At 44.4% G+C, this 24,034-nt stretch overlaps 1 protein-coding gene across 1 annotated transcript in view; it reads right to left on the minus strand.

The window, feature by feature from the left end:
• Window positions 1-24,034, minus strand: part of LOC138280770 (molybdenum cofactor sulfurase-like) — a 566,269-nt gene that overhangs the window by 375,776 nt on the left and 166,459 nt on the right. Inside the window, exons 2-3 of the mRNA XM_069219519.1 lie at window positions 18,478-18,567; window positions 15,740-15,806 (exon numbers count right to left, since the gene is read on the minus strand). Of these exons, the coding sequence (XP_069075620.1) occupies window positions 15,740-15,806; window positions 18,478-18,567 (157 nt within the window). The remainder of the gene's footprint in view (window positions 1-15,739; window positions 15,807-18,477; window positions 18,568-24,034) is intronic.

The raw sequence follows: 24,034 nt of genomic DNA on the forward strand, positions 1-24,034 counted from the left end.
AATGTATCATGATGTATTAGTGTGTGTGTTGTCATGGGTGCGGGTGGGGATGTTGCGTGTGTGTGTCACTCTCTTTTTTCCCTCCCCCCTCCCCTGTGTCATAGGTGCAGTACTCACTGTGGTCTTCGCCGCCGGCCTTCGTGCTCTTGGTAGAGGAGCAGGAAGATAAAGGCTGGAAGAATCTAGAGCTCGGGTTCCATGGCATCCTGATTCCTCGTGGGGTGTGTAAAGGTGAGCGTTTTCCCTTCCAAGTCCTGTTTCCGCCGTGTTTTTGTTCGCGGTGAATCCGCCCCGGAAAAGGTGGCGGATTGGACTGTTGTAATTCTGTGGGCGGTACATTGTCCTCCGCCTGTCTGTTGGCCGTTACCGCTGCGTTGTTTTTTTGTACCGCCTTGGCAGTCGGAGTGTTAAAGTGGCTGTCTATGTTGCCGGTTTCCGCTACGGTCGTGATTCCAATTTTTTTCCGCCAGCCTGTTGGCGGTTTTACTGCCGCTTTATCACCGACCGCCAGGGTTGTAATGACCACCATTGTCATTGCTACGAGTCAAGATAGTGACATGTTAAAACTGAAAGACATTATAAGACATCAGTCATGGAACCAACATACTCACCTTCTTACCAGTGACAGCGAATACCAGAAGTTTAAAAATGTAAAAGATGAGCTGCCCATGACACAAGAAGGTTTTATCCTGAGGGGCTCAAGAATTGTCATTCACGGGAGTCTGCGACAACAGACAATTAAAGTGGCCAATGAAGGACATCATAGAATTGTTGCCACAAAGCACGCTCTGCAGACATCAAGTTTTGTTTTTCTATCTCTATTAAAGGGTTGAAAAGGAATTAAAAGCCTGTCATCTATACAATTGCATGTCATTGAAAACCACTCAAATCCCCTAAAGCATGTCAGAGTTGCCAAGGCATTCATGGGAAAGAATTGCTGTTGACGTTTTTGGTCCACTTAGCAACGAACATCACTTGATGGTGTTTGTGGATGAATACTTTCATTTTCCACTGACAGAAGATCTCTCATCTATCACGCAGAAAAGAGTAATTGAGAGATTAGATGGCATCTTTGCGACATGGGGCATTCCTGTGATTTTGAAATCTGACAATGGCCCACCTTTCAATAGTGAAGAATTCAGAGACTTTCTCAATCTGCTTGATGTAAAGCATCAGAAGATCATGCCTCTTCGGCCACAGGCTAATGGAGTTGTGAATGTTCCATGAGCAAATTAAAGAAAGCTGTTCAGCATGCTGCATTAAAAAACCTCAACCTCAAGACTGCATTGAACTCTACCCTACAAGCTCACTGTTCGAATCCTCACTCAACCACAGGTGAAAGTCCTGCAACGTTGATGTTTGGTAGAGCTATGATGACCAAGTTACCTCCATGGACCAACACAAGATCAAGAACTGAGGAAGAAACCTGTACAAATGACTTGGCTCGTAAAATGAAAATAAAGGCCTATGCAGACAAGAGATGACATGCAAAAGATATTACCTTCACAAGAGGAGATCAAGTGCTCGTGTGTCCGCTGAGAACCCTTAAGTCTGATGCTCCATTTGATGCCGAGCTATTCCATGTCATAACCAGCAAAGGGCAAATGGTGACTTCCCAGCATCCTGGGAAATCCATCACTCCAGATTCCTTGAATATCAGACATATGGCTCATCACTCATCAGATACTGATGTTAACGTAGAGACTGGTTGAGAAAGGACAATTATAAATCCCCAGACAGCTGTTGGTCCTACATCGCCAACGCAGATAATGGGCACTCCTGTTGCTGATTCCCAGTTTCCGAAGGCATGATGGGGACAAATAATCAAAGGGCCAAGGAGGTTTAGTAAAAGAGCTATGATTGTTTAGATACTTGTAAAAAATAATATTTTTTTATTTAACAGTGGGTGAGATATAATGTTGTATGAGTATGAAAGAAAGAACCCTTTTGGATCCTGGAGAAATCCTTAGCGCTGTGATGTAACTGTTAGAATGTGGTGAAGTGAATGCAGGTTTAAAATGTTGAGTTAGCGGTTACACCCAGATGACTAAAGATGTGTAATACATTGCTCTGTATGTGGCGTATTCATTGGTGGGTACCCATGCTGGGGAGGATGCTACACAGGCGTCAATTATCCTTGCAGGTTCATGAAAGAGAGTTTGCTTGACAGTTGCAAAGGTGTATTTTTAATTTGCCTGAAATTTGGCAGATGGTTACCTTAGCTTGCTATCTTCTTTTCAAGTATCATACATATTCATTAAATAGTGCCAAACCTATTAGCAAATTAACTATTCCACCCTATTAACTGTGTCTCTTCTAGATTGATTTTCTTAAAACACAAAGGGGGTTATTCCAACTTTGGAGGAGGTGGTAATCCGTCCCAAATGTGACGGATTTACCACCAGCCGTATTACGAGTTCCATAGGATATAATGGACTCGTAATACAGCTGGTGGTATATCCGTCACTTTACCGTCACTTTTGGGACGGATTACCACTTCCTCCAAAGTTGGAATAACCCCCAAAATATTAGGAGTAATCAAAACTAGCTCTGGGTCAAATAAAATTTGCGCAGACCTGTGATAAGGCACCAAAGATTTGCAAAACAAATAATTTTCTTCATGCCCTTTAACTTGCCCACTCATCTTTGATCTTTGTCAGAGTTGCCTGGAAGCCAAAATCCCCACACTGAGCTGAACTTGCTAATAGCCGTGAAACATCATGCAGATTCATTAATCATCACCAAAGTTATTAGCGGATTAACACTTTTATGACCCCCTATTTCACTTTGCTATTCCTTGATGGATTTGCAAAAAATCAATACATCAAGCGTAAACTTAACATGACAAGAGTCTGCCATATTTCATGCAGATCTGAGAGAAAGTACCAAAGTTATTTTAAAGTCAAAAATGTTTAGTCCCACCCACTCTATACTTATTTGCCTTGAATTGTCAGGATAAAATTTAACATGCTAAAGGTTTATCGTCTTTCATGTGGATTGATGCAAAAGCAATGTTATTAGGAAATCACCACGTTTTTGACTCCTCCTATTAACACTGCTACCTTAAAAGAAACAGCACAAACCTATATGTAAATAAATAATTATTACACTCTAACTATAGTCAGATGTAGTTATAGTTAGGTCAAAGTTTTCATTGACAAGTCATGTTTTGATTTTTTGTCTTCTTAATAATATTTGCACCATTTGATGCATCTGCATTACATTTTCCGATAAAAAAAGTTTATCTGATTAAAGTTTGGAATGCAAAGTTGGTGCAATTTGGTCAAGTAAAGTACAAAAAAGGCGGTGACAAATGAAACATTTCCAATTTTTTCTTCCCAGAGAATTCTTTGTTTCATGACAGTAGAATTGAACCCAAGAAAGTGTCTCTGTTTGGTTTGGGATATATATGTTTTTCACTTGTCATTAATCCACAAGGATTCTCTAATATAGCCTTAGATCCCGCCGTAGCAGGGCTCTACCGGCTATTAAAGCTGAAGGCTCGGGCCTTTAATGCGGGAGAGGCCTTTAATAGCCGGTAGAGCCCGCTACGGCAGGTTCTAAGGCTATTAGAACATTATGCCATTAGAGGGTAGAATGTTCTCATAAATAAAACAAAAGCTTCACGGAACCGGAGGGGATTAAAATCCCCTCAGGCTCCGTGAGGCTTTGTTCACAGCTGTTGCTGTGAACAAACAAGATTGGAATGTTGGCGCTCCGGGTTTTTACTGGCTAGTAAAAGCCCGAAGCACTCCATTGTCTCCAATGGAGTGCAAACATTCCAATGTTCTAATGTCAAATTAACAACACTCCATAGGTATGGTAATGATGCTAATTTGGACATTTGACTAGTAAGCACTCCGAAAATCTTCTGCATTGTAAAAGGATGAAAGAAAGCTACTTTTAAAATAATTTTGAAACTGGTTGACAATAGCTAATTTCTCAATTTCAGAGAAGGGTGGCTAAGTGATAAGTTAGATATTTGTTATGTATGTAATTATATTGGTGGGTCCACGTTGGTGCTAAGATCATCAGAACCACAGCACTGGTGATGACTTTTAGTACTGCAGCATGCTATTGTGATTTGCATACAATGTGTTCAGTTGTCATAAAAATATTAAAATATGGTTTACGCGCAACCTTTTAAACCCACTGGCCATTTAATGAACCTAAAGCCAGGTCCCTGACTTTAAGCTCTCTGACTGGCATGCAGCAACGGAGAAAATCTATTCGGGCCCTGGGGTCTTGGGAACTTGATTCCTGAGTCCTTAAAAATAATTTGAAGAGTAGAATCCCTTCACCTCTTCATCAAAAACATTTTTTTTAATGAAAAATTGTTTGCTGTGGCACGTTAGGAACTCTAGGCAAGGAACCAAAAACCCATGGCAATCATGTTGGATCTTGGCTAGACCTTCCTCAAAGTCTGCAGATTCAAAACAAGACCATGAACACAGTGGATGGCTCAGCATTGGCCTAAGGGTAATTGAAGGTTCGAGAACCTACAGCATGGTCCCACAACATATAACAAATTAAAACAAAAGACATGCCCTGTCCTGGACCAAGCTGTGCAGCCAGCCACCCAGCTATGCATAGATGAACAGCCTCAATGGCAGGTTGGATGCCTTTTCTTCATCAGGCACTGTTACCATAGCTGTGCAAAGCTAAAGGCCCTGCCAGTGAGGTTGTCGGTTTGCTTAATTTGGGTGTGGGGCCTGTCCATAGGCCAGACCTGGCCCGTGTACATAGCTAAAAATCATAAGCAGCAGGAATTGGTCTAATTTGGTGGATTGGGCATGGGGCACGACCCTACAGCCAATGTTAGCTGAGCACAGCCAAAGGCATGTGCAGTGTGGATTGTCTGCCAAAGGTTGACTGGACATTGGTGTGGCAGTAGACCAGACCTTGCCCAGTGCCCATAGATTGGTGCACGGTGTAGACCAAGCCCTGCAACTAACTCAGCTGAATATATCCAAAGGGCTTGTGCAGAGGGGATTGGTCTCCTGGCAGGTTGGGTGCAAAAGCCAGAGCTGCAGGTTTTGGAACTGGGGAAATCTTATTGTAGGCCCAACATCCTGTGATTCTGGGCAAATCACTTAATCTCCCTGTGCCTACCTAAAAAAATGAACCTGAACTTGTATAATGTAACTGGTGCTCATGTAAAGCACTCCAATACCATTTAGTCGAGTATGAGCTATATAAAACTGCAAAGGAAAAGCCGCCTATCTGAAGGACGTGGGCCAGGCTTATGGCCATCTCCTGCTCCACACAACTGAAGGCCATGCACTTAAGAGGATTGGTGATATGATCATAAAAACATAAAACAACCTGAAGAATACACAGTTTAAAATGAATGAATGATTATCTTTGGTTGTAAGAACCTAATCATCAGTTTTAAAATACCTCAAAATGTCAGTGAAAGCCCCACAGTTAAAGTGAATTTATGTTACAAAACAAAAACTAGAAACCACAGAATGTTTCCAATTATTGTTAAGTAAAATAATTATGAACTGCATCCCTGTCATGAACTTCTAATGACCTCAGATATGGCATTATTCATGACATATTAAATGACGATGATGGTATCAGTGGTGACATCATTTGTGGCATCATTGATGGCATAATTGACAACATTTGCATTTGGTACTAATACTCTGCTCATTTCCCTTAAAAAATATGTAAAGTACATTAATATTTACTGTGTCTGGCTTAAACTACTGTTATAACGAGCAATATATTAATGCAGAAATATGAATCCCCTTCATTTTCATATGAGTGCACCACATAATGGCATAGCCACAATTATGTAAGTTTAATGGTACTAAACAAGTGTAAACACATGAAAACATCTTTGTTTAAAAAAATGCAATATTGAGACAGACAAACTTTCATAAAACATTATGAAAGAAAAAGTCACCCACTAATATGAAACAACCACCAACACATAGTATACAACTACTTTAAAAAGTAAAATATTTAGGGGTTATTTACAAGCCCCTTGTGCCCCCGCAGCATCACTTTTTATTGATGCTGCAGGGGCGCAAGCAGTCCCCTACTCTGCCTCACATTTACAAAGTGGCCAATGTGACCATTGCACCGGTTTGTAAAGCCCTGCCCCACATTATACCTTCACCAGGTATAATGTATGCAGGGTGGGTGTACCCACGTTGACACAATGAAATTTACTACATTTCACCGTGTCAAAAATGTAACAACTGGTCAGAGTAGGCGTTAAACTGACAAGTGTTTTTTTTAACATGGGAGTCTCTCACACACTGCTGGAGTAACGTCATTTTTGTTATGCTAGTCCAGCAATGTTTCAGTTTAGTGCAACAGATGCATCAGAATTTCTGACACATCTGTGGAAACGTGGGCCATTGAGTGCTGTATCATAAATACAGTGCTACCATGGCATTGTTAAGGGCTCCATGGCTGGTGCATGAAAAATGGTGCATCAGTTTCATGTAAATGAGGCCCTAAATATCTTAATGCAACACATCTTACCACACCTTGCACAATTTACAAACACTTCTAAGTATTTTAAAAATTACACCAGAAGCACACATTCCGTGATAAATATGAATGCAAAGAAAAACATACAGTCAGACTGGCTACAATAATGAACAGATATTGGCCCTCATTAGGACCTTGGCGGTCGGTGCAATATTGGCTGTAGTACCACCAACAGGCTGGCGGTACATAGCGCCATATTATGATATTGCCGGTTTGGCAAAAGCCAAACTGCCAATGTTACACACCGACCGCCACAGTGGTAACATCTGCCAGCCTGGAGACTACAGTCTCCAACCCGGCGGCCGTCACTATGCCGCCTACGACAATATGACCCCGCCCACCACCATGGTTTCCGTGGCTTTTGTACTGTCACGAAAACCATGGCAGGTAGGCACTATCAGTGCCAGGGAATTCCTCTGCATCAAATAGCATTATCAGGGGTCGAGAGAGACGGGATGCGACTGGGATGATCTTTATTATCATGTTCCCTACCACGTCCAAATAAGTTTAGATAGAGGCACAGTTGCATAGGATATGAATTAGGTCGCAGTGGGTATAAGGACAATGCCAACAGTTTGAATGTCAGTAGTCCTGCCTCCTGCAGTTTCATAGGTGTCCTGTTCCAATCATGAACGGTTTTAAAGAGACAGAATTTCACCCAGGCCTCCCGTGTTCCATGATCACGTGCCTCTAGTAGGTCGGCTCGTTCCTTGATTTCATAGTACATCTGTAGCTTTACCTGCCCCTTTGTGCGGAGAGTGTTTAAAAGGGGCAGGGAGAATAAACAGCGGTTCAACAGGCTGTAGAGGCCCAGCATCACTCCTCGAAAGGTGCCCCATGTCCTGAGGTAGGAGATCATGGGAGAGGACTGGGGGGGGGGGATCCAGGGGCGTGCTCCCATGTGGTGGATAAGGTGGTGTTGTAGCTGTAGATATCTTCATGTTTGTTGCAGTGGAAGAGGCCAAACTCTTCACGGAAGTCAGTAAAGGGCTTAAGCCCACCGTTATCCAAGACCTTTCCTAGGTGGGTAATGCGCTCCAATTGCCAACTGTCCCATTTTGGTACCTTTGCGCCAATTAGCAGACTGGCATTGCCCAAATTGGTGCGTGGTCATGAAGGCGGGGATCCACCCCAAATAGGTGGTGAGTATGTCACCAGGATTTCATCATGGCCTCTATCATTGGATTAGCAGGATTTATGGTTAGCCCCCCCATCACCATAGAGCAGGTTAGGTCCTTGACTGTAGCGTAGTAGCTCGCTTTTCATCCTTACCCACAGCGGTGGGTCTTGTGTCATGGGGAACATGAAGGGAAGCTGGGAGAGGTGAAGAGCTAATGCATAGTGGTCCACTGAGGGTAAGCCCAGTCTGCCACACATGCGTTGGGCTATGAATTTGGCACTGGATAGATGTTACTGTGAAGATTCCCAAATGAAGGAATGTATTCATTTGTCCACTGATTGTAACATGGAGATAGGGACAAACAGGGGCAGCATGCCAAGGATGTAGGTATACCGTGGTAGTGTTACCCTGCGTACTGCCTGTACTCTCCCCCCAAGGGAGAGGCCCAGATGCAACCACTTCTTGACATCTTGCTTTGTGCAGGTAGGCAAGGAGTCAAGATTGTCTGTCAGCATACAGTCATACAGTCAAGGCCTCTCTTGATACAGATCCCCAGACATTTGAGACAGGACGGCTTCTAGAGGATCGGGAAGTCAACTATAGCCGCACACGTGATCATGTGGGACAGAGGTAGTGCCTCACTCTTATCCCAGCTAACCTTGTAGCCCGTCAATGTTTTGAAGTCAGTAAGGATGTTTCGCAATGCCGGGAGTGAGTGGGTAAGGTTTGTGAGGGTGAGTAGGTCACCAGCATATAGCTAGATTGCGGACATACCAGCTGGTATGGGTACACCGAACATGAGCGGCGAATATTGGATGGAAGCTACCAGCCGTATTCAAAAGTAATAACAGCGGTGACAATGGGCAGCCATGTTGGGTCCCACATTTTATGAGGTGTGTCTAATAGGAATCCCCCAGAGTTTACCTTGGGCGTAGGTGAGTCGTAAAGCCAATGGACTTTGTCTATGAAGTCTTATCCCAGACCAAAGTGTCATAGGGTCTTGAAGAGGTACCACCACTCAATCTTGTTGAACACTTTTACAGCATCTAGGGAGAGGGCTAGGGCTTCGTCCTGCAGGTCTTTAGCTGACTATAGGTTGTGCTCTAGGGTACGGAGATGATTCCTGGATGATTAACATGGTACAAATTCCACCTGTGTCAGAACCTTAATATCCCCATTGAGTTGGGAGATGGGCCTGTAGCTCCCACCGATTAGAGGTTCCATCCCAGCTTTGGCAGGACCGCTATTGATGCTCTGTTAGAAATGGGACCTAGGGTGCCCAAGCGTTCTGACTCATTGAAGGCCTTGTATAGAGAATTCACTGCTACTTTGCCCATCCATTTATAGAATTCTGCTGGAAATCTATCTTCCCTAGGGGCCTTATGGTATGGGAGTTTGGAAATTGCCTGAATTATCTCTACTTATTTCTCCCTCCAGTAAATTTCTGACATCAGCAGTGAGGTTACGGATGTGTATGCTATCAAACAATGCAACAAGCCAGGTAGGATCTTCCTCTGTCTGCGGTGTAGAGTGTCTAGTAAAAGTTCCCGAATTCATAGGAGATGTCTTGGGGGTAGGTGAGAATAGTGCTGTCCTTAGTCTGGATGGCCGGAATGGCTAGTGTTGCCTCTTTTTGGTGCAGTTGGGCTACCAGGAGGCAGGCCACATTTTCCCCTTGCTTCTAGTGGCGTCCATGTAGCCGTTGAAGGGCATATTCCATCTGAGAGGTGTACAGGACACTGAGTTCCATTTTAGTCTGCTCAAGATGATGCTTCACGGGGAGAGAAGGGTCTGCATTATAACTACAGGTGTGGGGTGCTATCTCGGCCTCAAGGTCTATTTATCGGGATCGTATTGGGCACTGGTGAGGGCTGTGTCCCTCATGAGCTGTCCCCCATATGGTCACTTTTGCAGCTTCCCAAAGTACATGTGAAGAGGAGACTGACTCCTTATCGTTGTCTAGGTAGGTGCAGATGTGGGAGCGTAACTGGGCTTTGCTTTGGGGTTTGTGGTACCACAAGATGTTCAGGCACCACAGCCTAAGCCCTGGGGTGGCAAGTCCCAGGTCCAGAGAAAGTAGGACAGGGGAGTGGTCTGAAACGCAGCTTCCAGGACCGGCAACATGAAGGTATATGCCTGGTCATCCGGGTGCGGGAGACGCCAGTGGTCTACCAAGCCATGATCTGATACTACGTCCCCCAGTAGGGCCCTGTCAGCATTGTTTCTGAGATGTAAAGGGCCAGTTCGGTCGAGTACAGTTCATGGGACAGGTTCCAGCCCCCTATGAGAATGTAATGGAAGGCTCCTATCTTCATCAGTAGATGGTTGAGTTGGAGGATGAAGAGGCGTTTAGAGCCCATAGGGGCATACATGGAGTTGGCACATAGTATGCAGTCACCAAGTTTGAGTTTGGCGAGAAGGGACTTTCTGAGATGGACCAGGTCTTAAGGACCCTGAATGGTAACGACCTACTTAGATGAATTGGAACTCTGCATTTTCTAGACATACCAGGTCCTGTAGGTTATGGCGGGGGGAGCTACTATGGAGCCCCCACTCACCCAATCGTGATGATGTTTCTCAGATTCTTGGTGAGAGAGATGGATTTCCTGCAGGAGGGCCACATCTATGGGTTTCGATTGTAGACAGGACAGTACCTTCTTCACTTAATGTAATGCATGAGAACGTTGACATTCCATGAGACGGTCGGCAGAGGGGAGAGGCTTGTGGGACCTGGAGCAGCCATCTGTGCAGTGGAGGCGCGAAGCAGTTGGGGTGTGTGTTGTGGACCTCAGAGGAAAAATTAAAACAACAGGGATCAATAGGGTGGGAAATCATTTTGAAAGGGGAAGGAGAGGGAGGTGGGAGGGAAGTCCTTGAAGGGAGGTGGTGTGGTGGGGACCCATTGGTCATGTAGGAGAGGGGGGTGGTAGATCAGGAAGGGAGGAGGGGGAAGAAGAGAAAAGTATAAAAGAGTGAGGGGTGGGACTGTAGGGTGGGCTCTAAATCGAGGGGGACCTCGGGAAGAGCAGAAAGCTGCTGACCGCAGCTCTAAACTTGTGCGGTTGGCATTCGGGATGCTCCCCAGATGGAGCAGGCGGAGGGAGTATTTGGTATTGAACCAGGTCATTAGAGGGGCCTGGGGGGGGAGGGAAGAGTGGGGAGGGGCGGTTGCTGGGTTCCGGGGTTCATTCCTTTGCAGTGGAGGAAGAGACATAGGGAGTCAGAGTGCTTACTAGGGCTCTGAGGTCTGGTTCGGGATGAGTGGGTGGTGAATCTGCAGTGATCATGCAAATATCATTCTTCGCTGTTATGCATGTTGTGTTGTGTGTTGTTGTGCTGTTGTGGTGCTCAACTGCCACCACGCGGTGGTGTTAAGGGATCAGGGATGGGTTGTAGGACAGCCCTGGTGCGGACCAGTCTCGTCCCAAATAAATTGTACGATGAGCAGCATGGGGTGTCATGGCAGTGAGTTAGAAGTCCACTGTATGGGATACGCGTGTAGTGATATAGTTGTGGTCATTGTGGGGAAACAGGCCCCATGGTAGAATGAGAACATTTTGCACAAGACTACTTAAGCTAACACTGTCATGGAGTGTGAAAGCAAACTAAAGATAAAAAACATTCAGCATCCCATCCTGGATCATTATGAGCAAACGGTTCTATGCTTGGCATGGAGAACAGGAGTGGGACATAACCATATATAGCTATATGGGGTGCAAGCCCTCGCATCAGCCTAAGGTCACATAGAAATGCGGAAATACAAACATGCTTTACATCATTGTCCAGACGTTATTCAAAGGCAGGGTAGACAATAGCAGTCTACAAGCAAGAGACAAAAAAGAACTGGGTGATTAAACAGTTTCAAAATTAGTAGTGTAGGTGAGAAGAATATACTTATCTGTCTGTCGCGTGGGTGCCATAGAGTTCTACAGGTAGATGCTGAGACGTCCATTGTTAGAAGATTGGTCTGATCCCTCTGGGGGAGAGAGTTTCAGTGGGGATCTGGCTTTGTCTCTGCCCTGGTCCTGAGTAAGGGCTGCTACTGCCTGGAGGACTGTGTCCCTACCATCTTGAGATCTGGGAAAACATTAAGTGGTCCTGCACCATTTCTGGTTCCTAGAGGGGCTCCAGTGGTGGCTTGAGGTGGCACGAGGATAGGATGTGCTCAGGGAGGAGGGGGCTTTTGGTGTTTCCTTGGGTGTTTGTTCCATTAATTGGTTGAGAAGGCTTTCCAGATAGAGGCTCAGTTTGTTCGGGTCAAAGAAGTCCTTGGACCTGCCATCCTTTATTATCCACATTCTGAACAGTCCAAATATGATATCCAGTTTCCATAGCTGGGGTCGAAGGGCCAGGAATGCTTTCTTTTATCATTGGTTTCTTTGGGAGAAGTCCGCCACTATGCCGATTTCATGCCCCTCAAAATGGTATGGACTATGGGTGTGGGCAGCAGTTAGCAGTTGACACACTTTTTCACATCAAAGGAAGCATGCTATTATGAGGCGTGCTCTCCCTGAAGCGACTTTGCGAAGGGGACCCATCCTGTGGGCTTGTTGGACCTCCAGTGGGGTGGAGAATGTGAGGCTGGTGAGAGTAGGGAGGATTTCCCTGAGGAAGGCCCTGGTGTTAGTGCCCTCCACTACTTCCGGGAATCCGAAAAAGCAAACACTGACTTTTCGGCTTCTGCCCTGCAGGTCCGTGAATTTGTTCTGGAGGGATAGCAGTTCTTGGTCCCTATCCGGTGTGGTGTTGAGCCTGCCTTCTACGTGTGCGTGGCAGTTGTCTAACTCCATCGCCTTGTCCTGGAATCCGGCTATGTCTGTCTGGATAGATTTGGACTCTGTTACCAGCTCCAAGATTTTGAGGTCTATGTTGTCTAGCCAGTGACCCACTGCAGTGATTCCCTGTTGCATTTGCTCCATTGTGATGTCTTGGCGCAAGCTTTCCGGAGCTTCAGTTGAACCAGAGTCAGTGGGCCCTTGCGAAGAGGTCATGGTGTGTTATTGGCGGCGGGTGGGTTTTCCGGAGGACTTGCTGGCAGGCATTGCAGTGTCAGGACCTTGTAGAAGACAGAGGTCTGGCTCCCCCAGAGTGGAGGTTGGGGTTATGAGACTAGCATGCTCGTTCGCACTAGAATGTAGGTAGGAGGGGAGCCTCTCCCAAAGTAGTGGTCCTTGAGAGAGAGCAGACTGTCCTGGTACTGACATGTGCTTTGATGGTGTAGTTTCAGTCTCTGGCGCAGGTTCTGTGTCCCCAGTGCAATCACTGTGTTGCCTTCTCTATCGGGGTGTGGGTGCTCCCCCCCCAACTGTGTTAATGGTTTGAAGGAAGGCAGGGCTGAGCCACTTAGTCTCAGAGAACAATGTAGTGGATCAACATTTGAACAAACGGCCGGGGTGGGGGGGGCAGAATTTCAGCTAGGCATGTGGGCACAGTGTGTGTCCCAACAGTGGTCATGACCTCTCAGAGAGTGAGTGGATTTGCCGGCATGTAGAGCTGGGGGCTGGGCAGTGTGTCGCAGTCTTCTTGCTGGTCTCCGGATGTCACCAATAAGGAGTGTAGGTGGGGATCTGTAGGCCTCCTGTTGGCTCCTGTGTCTGGCTCACTCTGGATGGAGTCAAGGGTGCAGCTAGGCTGTAGTTGTGGTTGTCCCGTTCTGAAGGGGGTGATGACGGGTGAGCTGAACTGGTGGGGGGGTGGCAATAGAGACTTGGGCTATACTCCTGGCAGGATGAGAAGGCCACCGGTTTTATGGTGTGGAGCTGAGGTCCCTGTCACAGCAAGTGACAGCTTGCCTCCAAACGGGCGTAGCTGTGGGTCCAGGCTGGTTGCTAAGGGGTCTGCAATATGCGACCTCTATCATGGCATTGGGCTGTTTCAGAAGTGCTGCTTCAGAGGGTGCCACTGTCTGGTGGGGGGGGGGGTGAATATGGAAAGTAGCTCAGGGGCTCTCTTCATTGTTCAGCGTATTAGGGCTGCTCACCTAAAGGCTGCTGCATAGGCGGAGGTCAGTGAAGTATTCCTGTGGTTTGGGGTTAGACGAGCCCTATGGGTTCTTGTTGCGGGCTCTGCGGCTTCAGTGAAGAAAATTGAGGCTGCGGCTTTCCACGTTGCTGCAGGACCAGTGATGTTGTAGGATGAGGAGTGCACAGTGAGTGCCACGTCTCTTTAGTGGGTCGGCTCCAAACATCAGAGTATTGCTGCAGCGTCAGGGAGCATGGGGGACGAAGTTATGGGTGCCCCCGGCACTTGGTTGGCACCACCGCCGCCCGGAGGTGCACAACGGCGGTCACAGCCTGTCTAGCAGGGAGCCATTTCTCTCCATAGCCAGAACACAGACCCCCTCAGTTTGTATTTTTTATTTATTATTTATCACATTGTCACCTTCACAAAACATGTACAGTGTACGAGCAAATGACAGTGATAAATGTGTAGTTAAATGTGTAGTTACATGAGGAAGTAAAAATCCACAATGAAATATACAAATAAAAATACATCTAAGATCAAGAATAAACAGTGGAAAGTTACAGCTCAGTAAATGGTGCAGTCTAATAGCTGTAAAAATCAGTAACTAAGGGTTGGTCTATGCCGGAACTGGCTAGGTGATCATCAAGACAGGATAGATATTGCAGCCATCAATCAAAAGGCATTTATCAAAGTAGGTTGTATCCTCGTAGATCCATGACTGCTGAATACATTTGATGGGCTGATCCGTTTTTCCTTACAATTTATAAATATCATGTCAGAATATTTGATTCAGAAAATATAGGGGGTCATTACAACCCTGGCAGTCAAAGACCGCCAGGGCTGTTTCGGCGATTGCACTGCCAACAGGCTGGCGGTGCAATCTTGTGTATTTTGACCGCGGTGGAAGCGCCACATTTGCCCCGGTGGTGATAATCTGCCTGGGCAGCGCTGCTTGCAGCGCTGCCCAGGGGATTACAAGTCCCCGACCGCCAGCTTTTTCCTGGCGGTTTGAACCGCCAGGAAAAGGCTGGCGGTACGGGGAGTCGTGGGGCCCCTGGAGGCCCCTGCAATGCCCATGCCACTGGCATGGGCAGTGCAGGGGCCCCCTGACAGGGCCCCATGCAGCTTTTCACTGTCTGCTATGCAGACAGTGAAGAGCGCAACAGGTGCAACTGCACCTGTCGCACGGCTGCAACACCACCGGCTCTATTTGGAGCCGGCTCCTGTGTTGGGGCCGAGATCCCCGCTGGGCTGGCGGGGATCTCAAAATGACCGCAGCGGGAGTGCGGCTGCATTGGCGGCCGCCCGGCAGTCAGATCTTCGCCAATGTCATAACGAGGGCCATAGTCTGATATAAATGTTGTTTAGTTACGTGTTTAGCTTTCTATTAACTTCAATTGGGCAAATATTTAACATTTAGGATACAATAGTTATAGTAGAAGATACCCCGACTGCTGTATTTTGTGCCACACTGTTGAGTCTAGCTATTGCTGCCATTTTACACACCCATTCATCTAGATATCCAAGCATTCACTCTCAGATTATACACCCGTGCTGTCCATTATCAATTTAATTATACATCCAATGACTCATAATTGCATTCATCCACTGAGCCCAGCTACAAAACCACACACACAAGCTTGTCAATTAATGAAGGATTACATTCAAGAGCCAAACCAATTAGCTTTGTGAAAGTGTAATTTGAGTTAGGATGCAATTGAGCAACAAATATGCTGATGAACTGCTTCTCAACCTATGTATTCTTCACGAGTGGCTGATAATTATTCACTCCACCCAGCAGGCAAATTGCCAATCATATATTACATTTTGGCCTACACACCCTAAAGCTGTCACGCAAAATTTATATCAACATATGCTTCATTTTCGGCAGAATGTCTCTCTGCTTTTTCAGGTATTCATCTCGTACTTAATACACATCGATAACACAACATAAAATGTATTTCAGGCATTACATAAATAAGTATGGAGGGCCAATTTGGCCGTCTCGATCATGCCACCAAGCACTGCCGGGTTTAATTGAACTTTGCACTTGTATTAACTAGCACTGATTTGGAATTAAATTAAACAATCTGATTATATAACAAATCCAGGTAAATTAGAACTGAAAGGTGAAAAGTACAGTACCTATTCCGGACACGCTCAACGGCGTCATGCGTCAGCATGCTGCTAGCATTCTGGCTGTGGGGATTGCCTAGGAGACAGGAGAGGCGTTTCAATCGATATGTTAACACAATCTGAAAAGACAACCTCATAACACAGACTTACTTTAAACAAATGTCGAAGTGTTCAAGTTGTAGAAGTGTGTTGGAGGTATGAGAGACACAGCAGTGGCCAATTCTGCAATGGCGATATTCTGTACAACTAAGCCTAATATTGAAATAAAATCATGGCCTTAAGCTAACGTTCATTTATCTATTTCCTAGTCCAGCTTGTTGCAGTACTTACATTTATGAGGTCTCCCACCATTCATTCACCAGAGCACCTGCAGTTTCCCACTCATTGCGGGAAGCCCCTCTCCCTGCTACTGCTAAAATGGGCGAGCAGAGCGCTGAGCTCCAAAACAGCACTCAATCTCCAATCCGTGATAAGGCCATGTCAATCTACTCAAGAGTGACAGGCGGTCAACAAGACTGTGATGGGAACAGTAACATTCACAGAGATGGAAATTAATAGGCTATTAATTCTCCTTTTACCTTCTTTGCCCCAATGTTTACATTACTAGGTACAACACAAAGAATCTCGAGAAACTCTCCGCTTTGCACATCAAAACAAAATCACAGACACTAGTGCTTCTAATGTACCAAAAGTAAAACATATCACACTCAGAATCAGAGTAGCTTTCCAAATTAAACCCCTAAAGCAAATGTAGGAACAGAATCCTTTAACACCTGTAGCTGATAATGTGTAACAAAGGTGCCTGGTGCATTCGCATTGCTATTGCAGATATGGACTGGTAAAAATCGTGGCTTATGAACAACATGCCACCACCCCTTTAACAAGTTTTGTGCCAAAGGACAGCATGGGCAGGCACCTGTGGTCTAGGAAAACGCGATCTGATGATTCTACCAAAGGTAGGAGATGCTGGCTTTTCCCCTTGTTTTGATCTCCTTTAAGGGTTTAATCAAATCACTCCTTCTATTCACTGGACAAGTTTTGCAGAGGGAAATCTTGTCTGCTATCTTGACATTGAGGGAATTTTGGAGAACTTCTTCTGGAGATAAAGAAATCAAAACAATATCCACACGGAAAGTCTTCTGATTTAGAACTAATGGGGTAGACTTCAGTACAAAAATACGACTATGCACATTTGGTTAGTATAACTTGAAAAATCTTCAGGGAGGGTAGCAACTTTAATGGAGTGGGTTCACTTATTCCAAATGTTTAGAGAAAGTATTGATAATAAAGAACAGCACTGTAAAGCACAATACACTTAATGGCGCCTCCATCGGTTCAAATAGGACTGATTTCATGGCTCACTAGATCAGCCCTAAGTCCCATGTATAAAGAACCTATACACCTGACAAACCATTCAGGGAATGACCCAAATTCAAGACACATTACCTAGCATCAATTGTTGCCACTTGCATCCTTTGCCAGTACAGCTGGATGAGTTTGAACCAGAGGATGCTCTCTCAGGAAATTAATTTGAGACAGCCTACAGTAGAAGGCTGATTTGATGGGCGGGATACAACAATCCTGTCCTCATAGTCTAGTGGAGTAGCTTGCTTTTGCTAAAAACAAGCCTCTATTGGCGTTAGGTTTAGCTGTCCTATTTTCTCACTGCTAGGTATTATACTATGTCCTTTTAGGGCTATGGTCTCTACCTATGAAAAGCCAAAACCAACATGTACCCAGGAGTGACATATCGCAGCCTTATTTCCCATGCCTCTGGTATGTCTACAAGAACAAGGTCTGTTCTGACCTAGGAACATCTAAAGATGAGATCAAAGACAGAAGTCATCTGAAACTTGGCAAAGATCAGAGGCAGGATATGATCTTGAAGGACCATGCAAACCAATTACATGTGCCTCAATCCCTCGTCAAAAAAATTAGCCTGAAATGCCCCAAAATAAAGATATTGAAAATAACAAATACATTGTCCATGGAGAATGCTTACAAGAAGTGCTATGATCTTTGTAAATACTTCAAGACGAATTTTAATTTAAAAACAACACACAGTTCGGTGCAGAGAGGGGCAATAGAGTGTGCCAAAAAAGATGATTGCACAGTAATATGTCTCTCGAGGTCCCAGCAATAATCCAACTCATGTGACTTATAACTACTGCCATCGTATTGTGAGGCCTGAATCTGAAATGCTAGTGAGAGCAGGATAAGCTGACCTCATTCGCTGGAGGAGCCTGAGCACACGGCCACCTTTAGCAATTTCAAATTTGTGTTAACCTATTCACAAATGGGAAGGGGTCCCCAAGGACCTATTCCCCTTTGTGAATGGAAGCAAAACAATTTGTTCAGAGCAGGCAGTGGTCCCACGGACCAGTGCCTACTCTGAAAAAATGAAAAGAAATCTTTTAAGGAAACAGGATGCAATTAAAAAAACTGCCTTATTTAAATTAAAAAAGAAGTCACAGATATGGTGGTCTGCTGTCCCCAGCAGGCTACCATCCCTGTGAGTGCAGCCATTTCAATGGGGTCACAAATTGGGACCTACCTCATGCATATTGATGAGGTAATTCATTTGCGACCCCTTTGGGAATCGCAAACAGTGTAATTGACACTGTTGTGCATTTGGTTTTGTGACTCGCAAATGAGTGGCAAATTGTGAGTCGCAAAGAATACGGTCGCACATCTGGCCCCCTATTACTTGAAAGAGAAGAACAAGAAGGCAACCATGCAGCACTTACCATAAACATTTTCAGTTAAATCCTTCATAAAGTTTTCAACCAGGCTTTTGGGAAAGAGTGTTGTTCCAACATTATCAAGGTATGTAACATCTAAAAAAGAGAACAAACAAGAGAAATATTAATATTCTCACCTTCAGTCAGAGATCCAAATTCTGCTATGGTAGCTGAAGCTAAGGATATACCATCAAGTTCATAAAACAGTTTTAAAATTATGACCACCTACTGACGAAAGCTGATACATACAGTAGCAACTTTTTCAAACAAAATATGTGTGAACTGCAACCGTTCTTTTTTACTGGATTTGTAACTCTATTGGCGTTTAACCAGTCTAATCTGATAATTGTAAAGTTTCAGAGTCAATCACACTGTAGTATTGTAGAGAAAGATTCCCCCTAAAGGTTTTCTTTTGTACATCAAACTGTACGTTTGGAATACAAAAGAAATAAAACATTGAACAAAGACAAAACAATGCCTATAAACTAAAACAAGACTCTTCCTTATTTTCAATGCACCATTGCTGCAAAACTCACTCCTCTGGCATGGTCATTGAGTTGAAACTTTGATGGAGAGATGTCCCAGTGAAATCTCAAGCTGTATCAGTTACCAAATGGCTACAATATGACCAACAAAAGTTGGTACTCAAAATGCACCTAAAAAGTCAGGATACATTTTCAATATCTTGAAATCTAGGTTCCTTAACATCTGGGTGGTTGAGTACCACAGTATGTTAGGGACATTATACATTACTTTATCTGGCAGTCTTTCATGGCATGGACAATTTCATGGAAGTAAGTCCACCAGATATGGTGGTGGGCCACCTACTGTAGATCAAATGGTTACCCTATTCAAATTGGTGGAAGCAAGAAGAGTGTCTGCATGACTGACACCTGTAATTTACCTCACTCAAAAAAGGGTGATAAACGGCTTGAGGCAAGAAAGCTAAATAAAAAATAAATTTCCTTATTATCCCTTATCACCTCATTGTAAATCAGGCTGTGCATCTCTATGGAAAGGGTAACCAGTGTAGCTTCACTAGTGCTGGAGCAAAGCCAGACTCTGTGGGTATATACAAGATGCATAAACATGAAAAGAATGGTGCTAGACATGACAGCCTTAGGGTGGTTTTTCCCTCCACTTTTTGCCTACGTCCTCCACTTTTTTTACCTCGTTTTTGTTGCCTTAGGACACAGTGTACTTCACCTGCTGACCAGTGCTAACATACTTGTGCTCGCTCCCCTAAACATGGTAACATTTGCTTATCCCTCATTGACATATTTAATTTATGTATAGGTCCCTAATAAAGTGCACTACATGTGCACTGTGCCTGTAAATTAAATGGTACTTGTGGGCCTGCTGCACTGGTTGCCCCACCCACTTAAGTAGCCCCTTAACCATGTTGCAGGCCTGCCAAGCTAGAGCCTATATGTGTCTTTTTACACTGGCATGTCAACAAAGCAACATAACCCTTTTGCCAGGCCCAAACCTTCCCTTTTTATGCTTATAGGTCACCCCTATTGTAAGCCCTGGCCAAGCCAGAGGGCAGGGTGCAATGTATTCAAAAGGTAGGACATGTACCTTTCAGTTTTACATTTTCTGGTAGTGAAAAATTCCCAAAGTCGTTTTTGACTACTGCAAGGCCTATCTCTCCCACAGGATAACATTGAAATTACCTTATTGCATCATATAACTATAATTTGCAATCTGGAAAATATAAACTTTTCGAGTTGGTGTCTCTGGAATACAAATTTAAAATCACAACTTATGGTAAGGTTGGAGTTTAATTTGTAATTCTGAAAAAGCAACTATTAGAAAATTTAGGACATATTTACGATGCCTCTAGCACCATTTTGCACCACATTTGTGTCATTTATTTACACAAATATGGTGCTAAGGTAGCATTTCCCACACACCATATTTACGAAGTGGTGCAATCCAAGCATTGCACCACTTTGTAAACCTTTGGGTCACATTATGCAAGCACATGATGTCAATAAAGGGACTCAAGGGGGCGCCAGAAAAGTGGCACATCATGAATGATGCACCACTTTTCCATAAATATGCCCTTTGGTATTTTCTGACTTTAGCTATTTGGTGCCTGCTGCCTGTCTCTGATCATTTGTCTGGGGTGGGTGACAGATGAGCTTTGTGTATTCCTCCTAGAGAGCCAGACACAATGGCAGCTTAGGCGTGACTTGATATGCCTTAATGGACCATCCTGGCAGGATGGGAGAGAGGAGCTGGCCATATTCTCATTTACACCTGAATAGGCTGTGTTCTGTCCCCACACAAAGGGCTGTATAACCCCCCGTAGTGAGTCTGGAGCCAGGGCAGGAAAGGTAGGAAGGGCAGAAACTCTGTGCACTTCAAAGGCCTGTCTTTTAAGTCTCTTCCACTTCAAAGGCCCACCTGGGTATAAGTACTGGACCTTTGATACCACCAACTCAGTACACTTCTGGACTTGTGAATACACCTCAAGGAAGAAGGACTGTTGTGCTGCTGAATGACTTCCACTCTGATGGGCTGCTGCTTTGATGGACTCCTGTCTTGCTGTGCTGCCCTGCTGACTGCTGTTCCCCTGCCTATTTGATAAGGACTGGGCTTGCATCATTTGAAAAACCCAGAGTGACTCCAAGAGCTAGCGGGCTGACCTCCTAATCTGAAGTCTCAGGGACATAAAAAACTTCTAACCACCCAGCTCCTGCTCCTGGACTCTGCCATCGATGAGTCTACCCTGCCAAGTGGTGACTGGCACCCTTGTCCTGGTTTTCTGTTTGGAATTGGGCTTAAGGTGTTTGCTCCAACAGAACTGATTCATACTCTGCTGTGGGAGCAGACTTGACAGCTCACCGCTGCCACATGGAACAGAACTGGTGCATCGCCTTCGGAACTGCCACTGCAACGCTTCTCCTGGCACAAATATCTTGCATCCCCATCAAAAGCAGCATCGATGGTGAGGCTGAATCTTCTCACTTCGCATCACAAGTCCTGGTGCCTGAGTCCTAGACATCCATGCAGCAGGAACTCGCACCCTAACTTTATTGCATCTCAGAATGACACGTTGCTGCTCTTGCATTGAGAAAACTGCTGCATCTCCTCTACTGCGTGGTTCAGAAATGCCACAATGCTTAAGATACTTTGGTTAAGCAGGCCCAACTGGATCCCTATACCCGGCCTATGCTCCATCACGGTCATCATGAACTTTTGACCTTGTTCCTGTCCGACGCAACCAGATATCCCCTGTTGGAGCTTATTGCTTCTAAACACTATTTTACTGTTTATTTAAAAAAAAATCATAACTCAAGTTCTACTTATTGGATTCTTGTCATGTTGGTCTTGTTTTATTTATTCAATTCAGGTCTGTTTTACTAACCTAGTGTGGAATCCTTTTGTGTGTTGTTTTAACTGTTTTACTGTTTGAAGTGTTGCACAAAATACTTTATTGTCTCTAAGTTAAGCCTGACAACTCTGTGCCAAGTTACCAGATGATGAGGTTAATTTAGGGTTTGCCTGACACTTACCCTGACTAAGATTGTGGTTGCTGTTGGACTACGGTTTACATCCCAGTCAACCAACAACCCAATTTCTAACAAATGGCAATGGAAATCATTTATAATGCTATTGGTTATCCTAGTAGCCTATATCCTCCAATACTTGTTTAGCCACTCCGATCTAAAGGTTGAAATGTGCTGGAATATATCAGGAAAAGTAACACAGAATTTCTGGATTTGTGCTACAATCAGTGCAACACAACGCACACTATGGCTATATTTTCAGTCAGAACTTAATAAGTTCTCGGAGATTGCAGCATACTTCTTTCTGGACATATGTTTTCTCTTTTAAGAAACTAAACATTGGGACATCACAAATTGGCCTCAAAAGAACAGATAATCTGTTCATGGTTGATCTGTAGCAACCCTCTACTATTACCAATCGTTGAGACAATTATTACGTACTCAGGGTGTAAACTGTTCCAAATTAATTGATGCATATAATAACGCCTGTGAGCATTAATACTACCATTCTTACTTATTTCACTGACTTTGACCATGCATGACAGAGGGTTAGCTGCAGGGCTTTGAAAGATTCCAAGGCCGGTATGACCCACACATACAGCCAACCCTCATAGGTGGCCATTTCCCTGGGACAGCATTAGTGCTCTAAATACTTTTCTTTATGTTTACAGGGTTTCCAAACCCTACTGGAATTGTGAATCCCAGGAGGGTATGCCAGACCCAGCAAAAATCAAGGATTAACATCCAGGACTTCAGCATTAGATTTGTGAATCTTGTGATAAAATAAATGTTTGGATTTGAATATACCAGAGGCACCTTCTACATGAGCCTTGGGGTCAAAGTAGGATCACCCTGCCTATTTCTGTCCTTTTTAGTTATGTTTTTCCTAACAGTGTCCTCAGTGCAAAGTGTCTGGTAAGGGTGACTGCAACAGAAAAAAAAATTTGACAGGCAATCAATCAGAATGCAGCAGAGTCACAAATCAATGAAGGATTTGCTAATCCCTAATCTACAAAGGGAGGAAAAGCTATGTAGCCGAAGTCATGCTTTTATTTGGCTTTTTAAAGAATTGGCAAATAGTTTGTGGAGTTGCAACTTAATTGTAGACTTCCCAATTAACAGTCCAGATATATCTAAAATTCAACCTCCTTATATCCCATTCAAGCTCTGTTTTAATGATTATTTCTCAACAAATGTACTCAAAACCAACAAAAGCATAATTCGTGAGTAAGGTTCTAGCTCTATGTCAAATGTGGTGTAATTCCCTTCTGCTGTTTTTTCTATTTAGCAGAGAAAATAATCATACGGGAAATTTGATTGGGAAAGGGCACTTATAGACCTCCCCTCCATTTCTTGGCCCCCAAGTAATGGATTGGCATGGACTTCGTATGAACAACCTGAAAAGGATGAACTTTTCTTTTAGAAAGTTTGGTGCAGATTCATTGAAGGTATTAAGAAAACAAAACATGCTTTTACTATGGAAACTCTGTCCTGACCATATATGTTCACTGAAAAAAACAAAGGTTAAAGTAACTTGATAGTTTTGTAAACATGTCATTGGAAACATGACATTTTAAATGAAAATAAACACAGAAAACAGCAGTTATAGTTATCTCAAGTAACTATAACTCATGGCCTAAGGTATTTATAACTCACGTGGCCGCCAGGCACAGTTTTCTCATCAATAATTTCATTGCAAATGTTGCAGTGATATGATCAATGATGTCAAAGAAGTTGTCATGAGTGATGGAACATGTGGAGAAATTAGCAGTCCATGGCGAGGGAGTTAGTTTTAGTTATCTTAGGGCACCAGTTCTGAGTTACATGAGTTCTGAGTCCTCTGAGTACTAGTTAGATCAGCCGTGCTCCCACCTCCCCCTATTAACGGCATTCTACCCAGCACAATGGAGTCCCCGTGGCCCATTAAGGCTCAGGGAGAAAGGCGTGAGCACCCCCACTTATCTTACACATGTCCCTGGGGTCACCTGGGGCTTCTGAGAGGCTAGGAAAAGGGGCCATGTACCCCTCTCCTCGAAAGGAAGATT

The sequence above is a fragment of the Pleurodeles waltl genome, chromosome 2_2 (assembly GCF_031143425.1).
Source record: "Pleurodeles waltl isolate 20211129_DDA chromosome 2_2, aPleWal1.hap1.20221129, whole genome shotgun sequence".
Taxonomy (NCBI): domain Eukaryota; kingdom Metazoa; phylum Chordata; class Amphibia; order Caudata; family Salamandridae; genus Pleurodeles; species Pleurodeles waltl.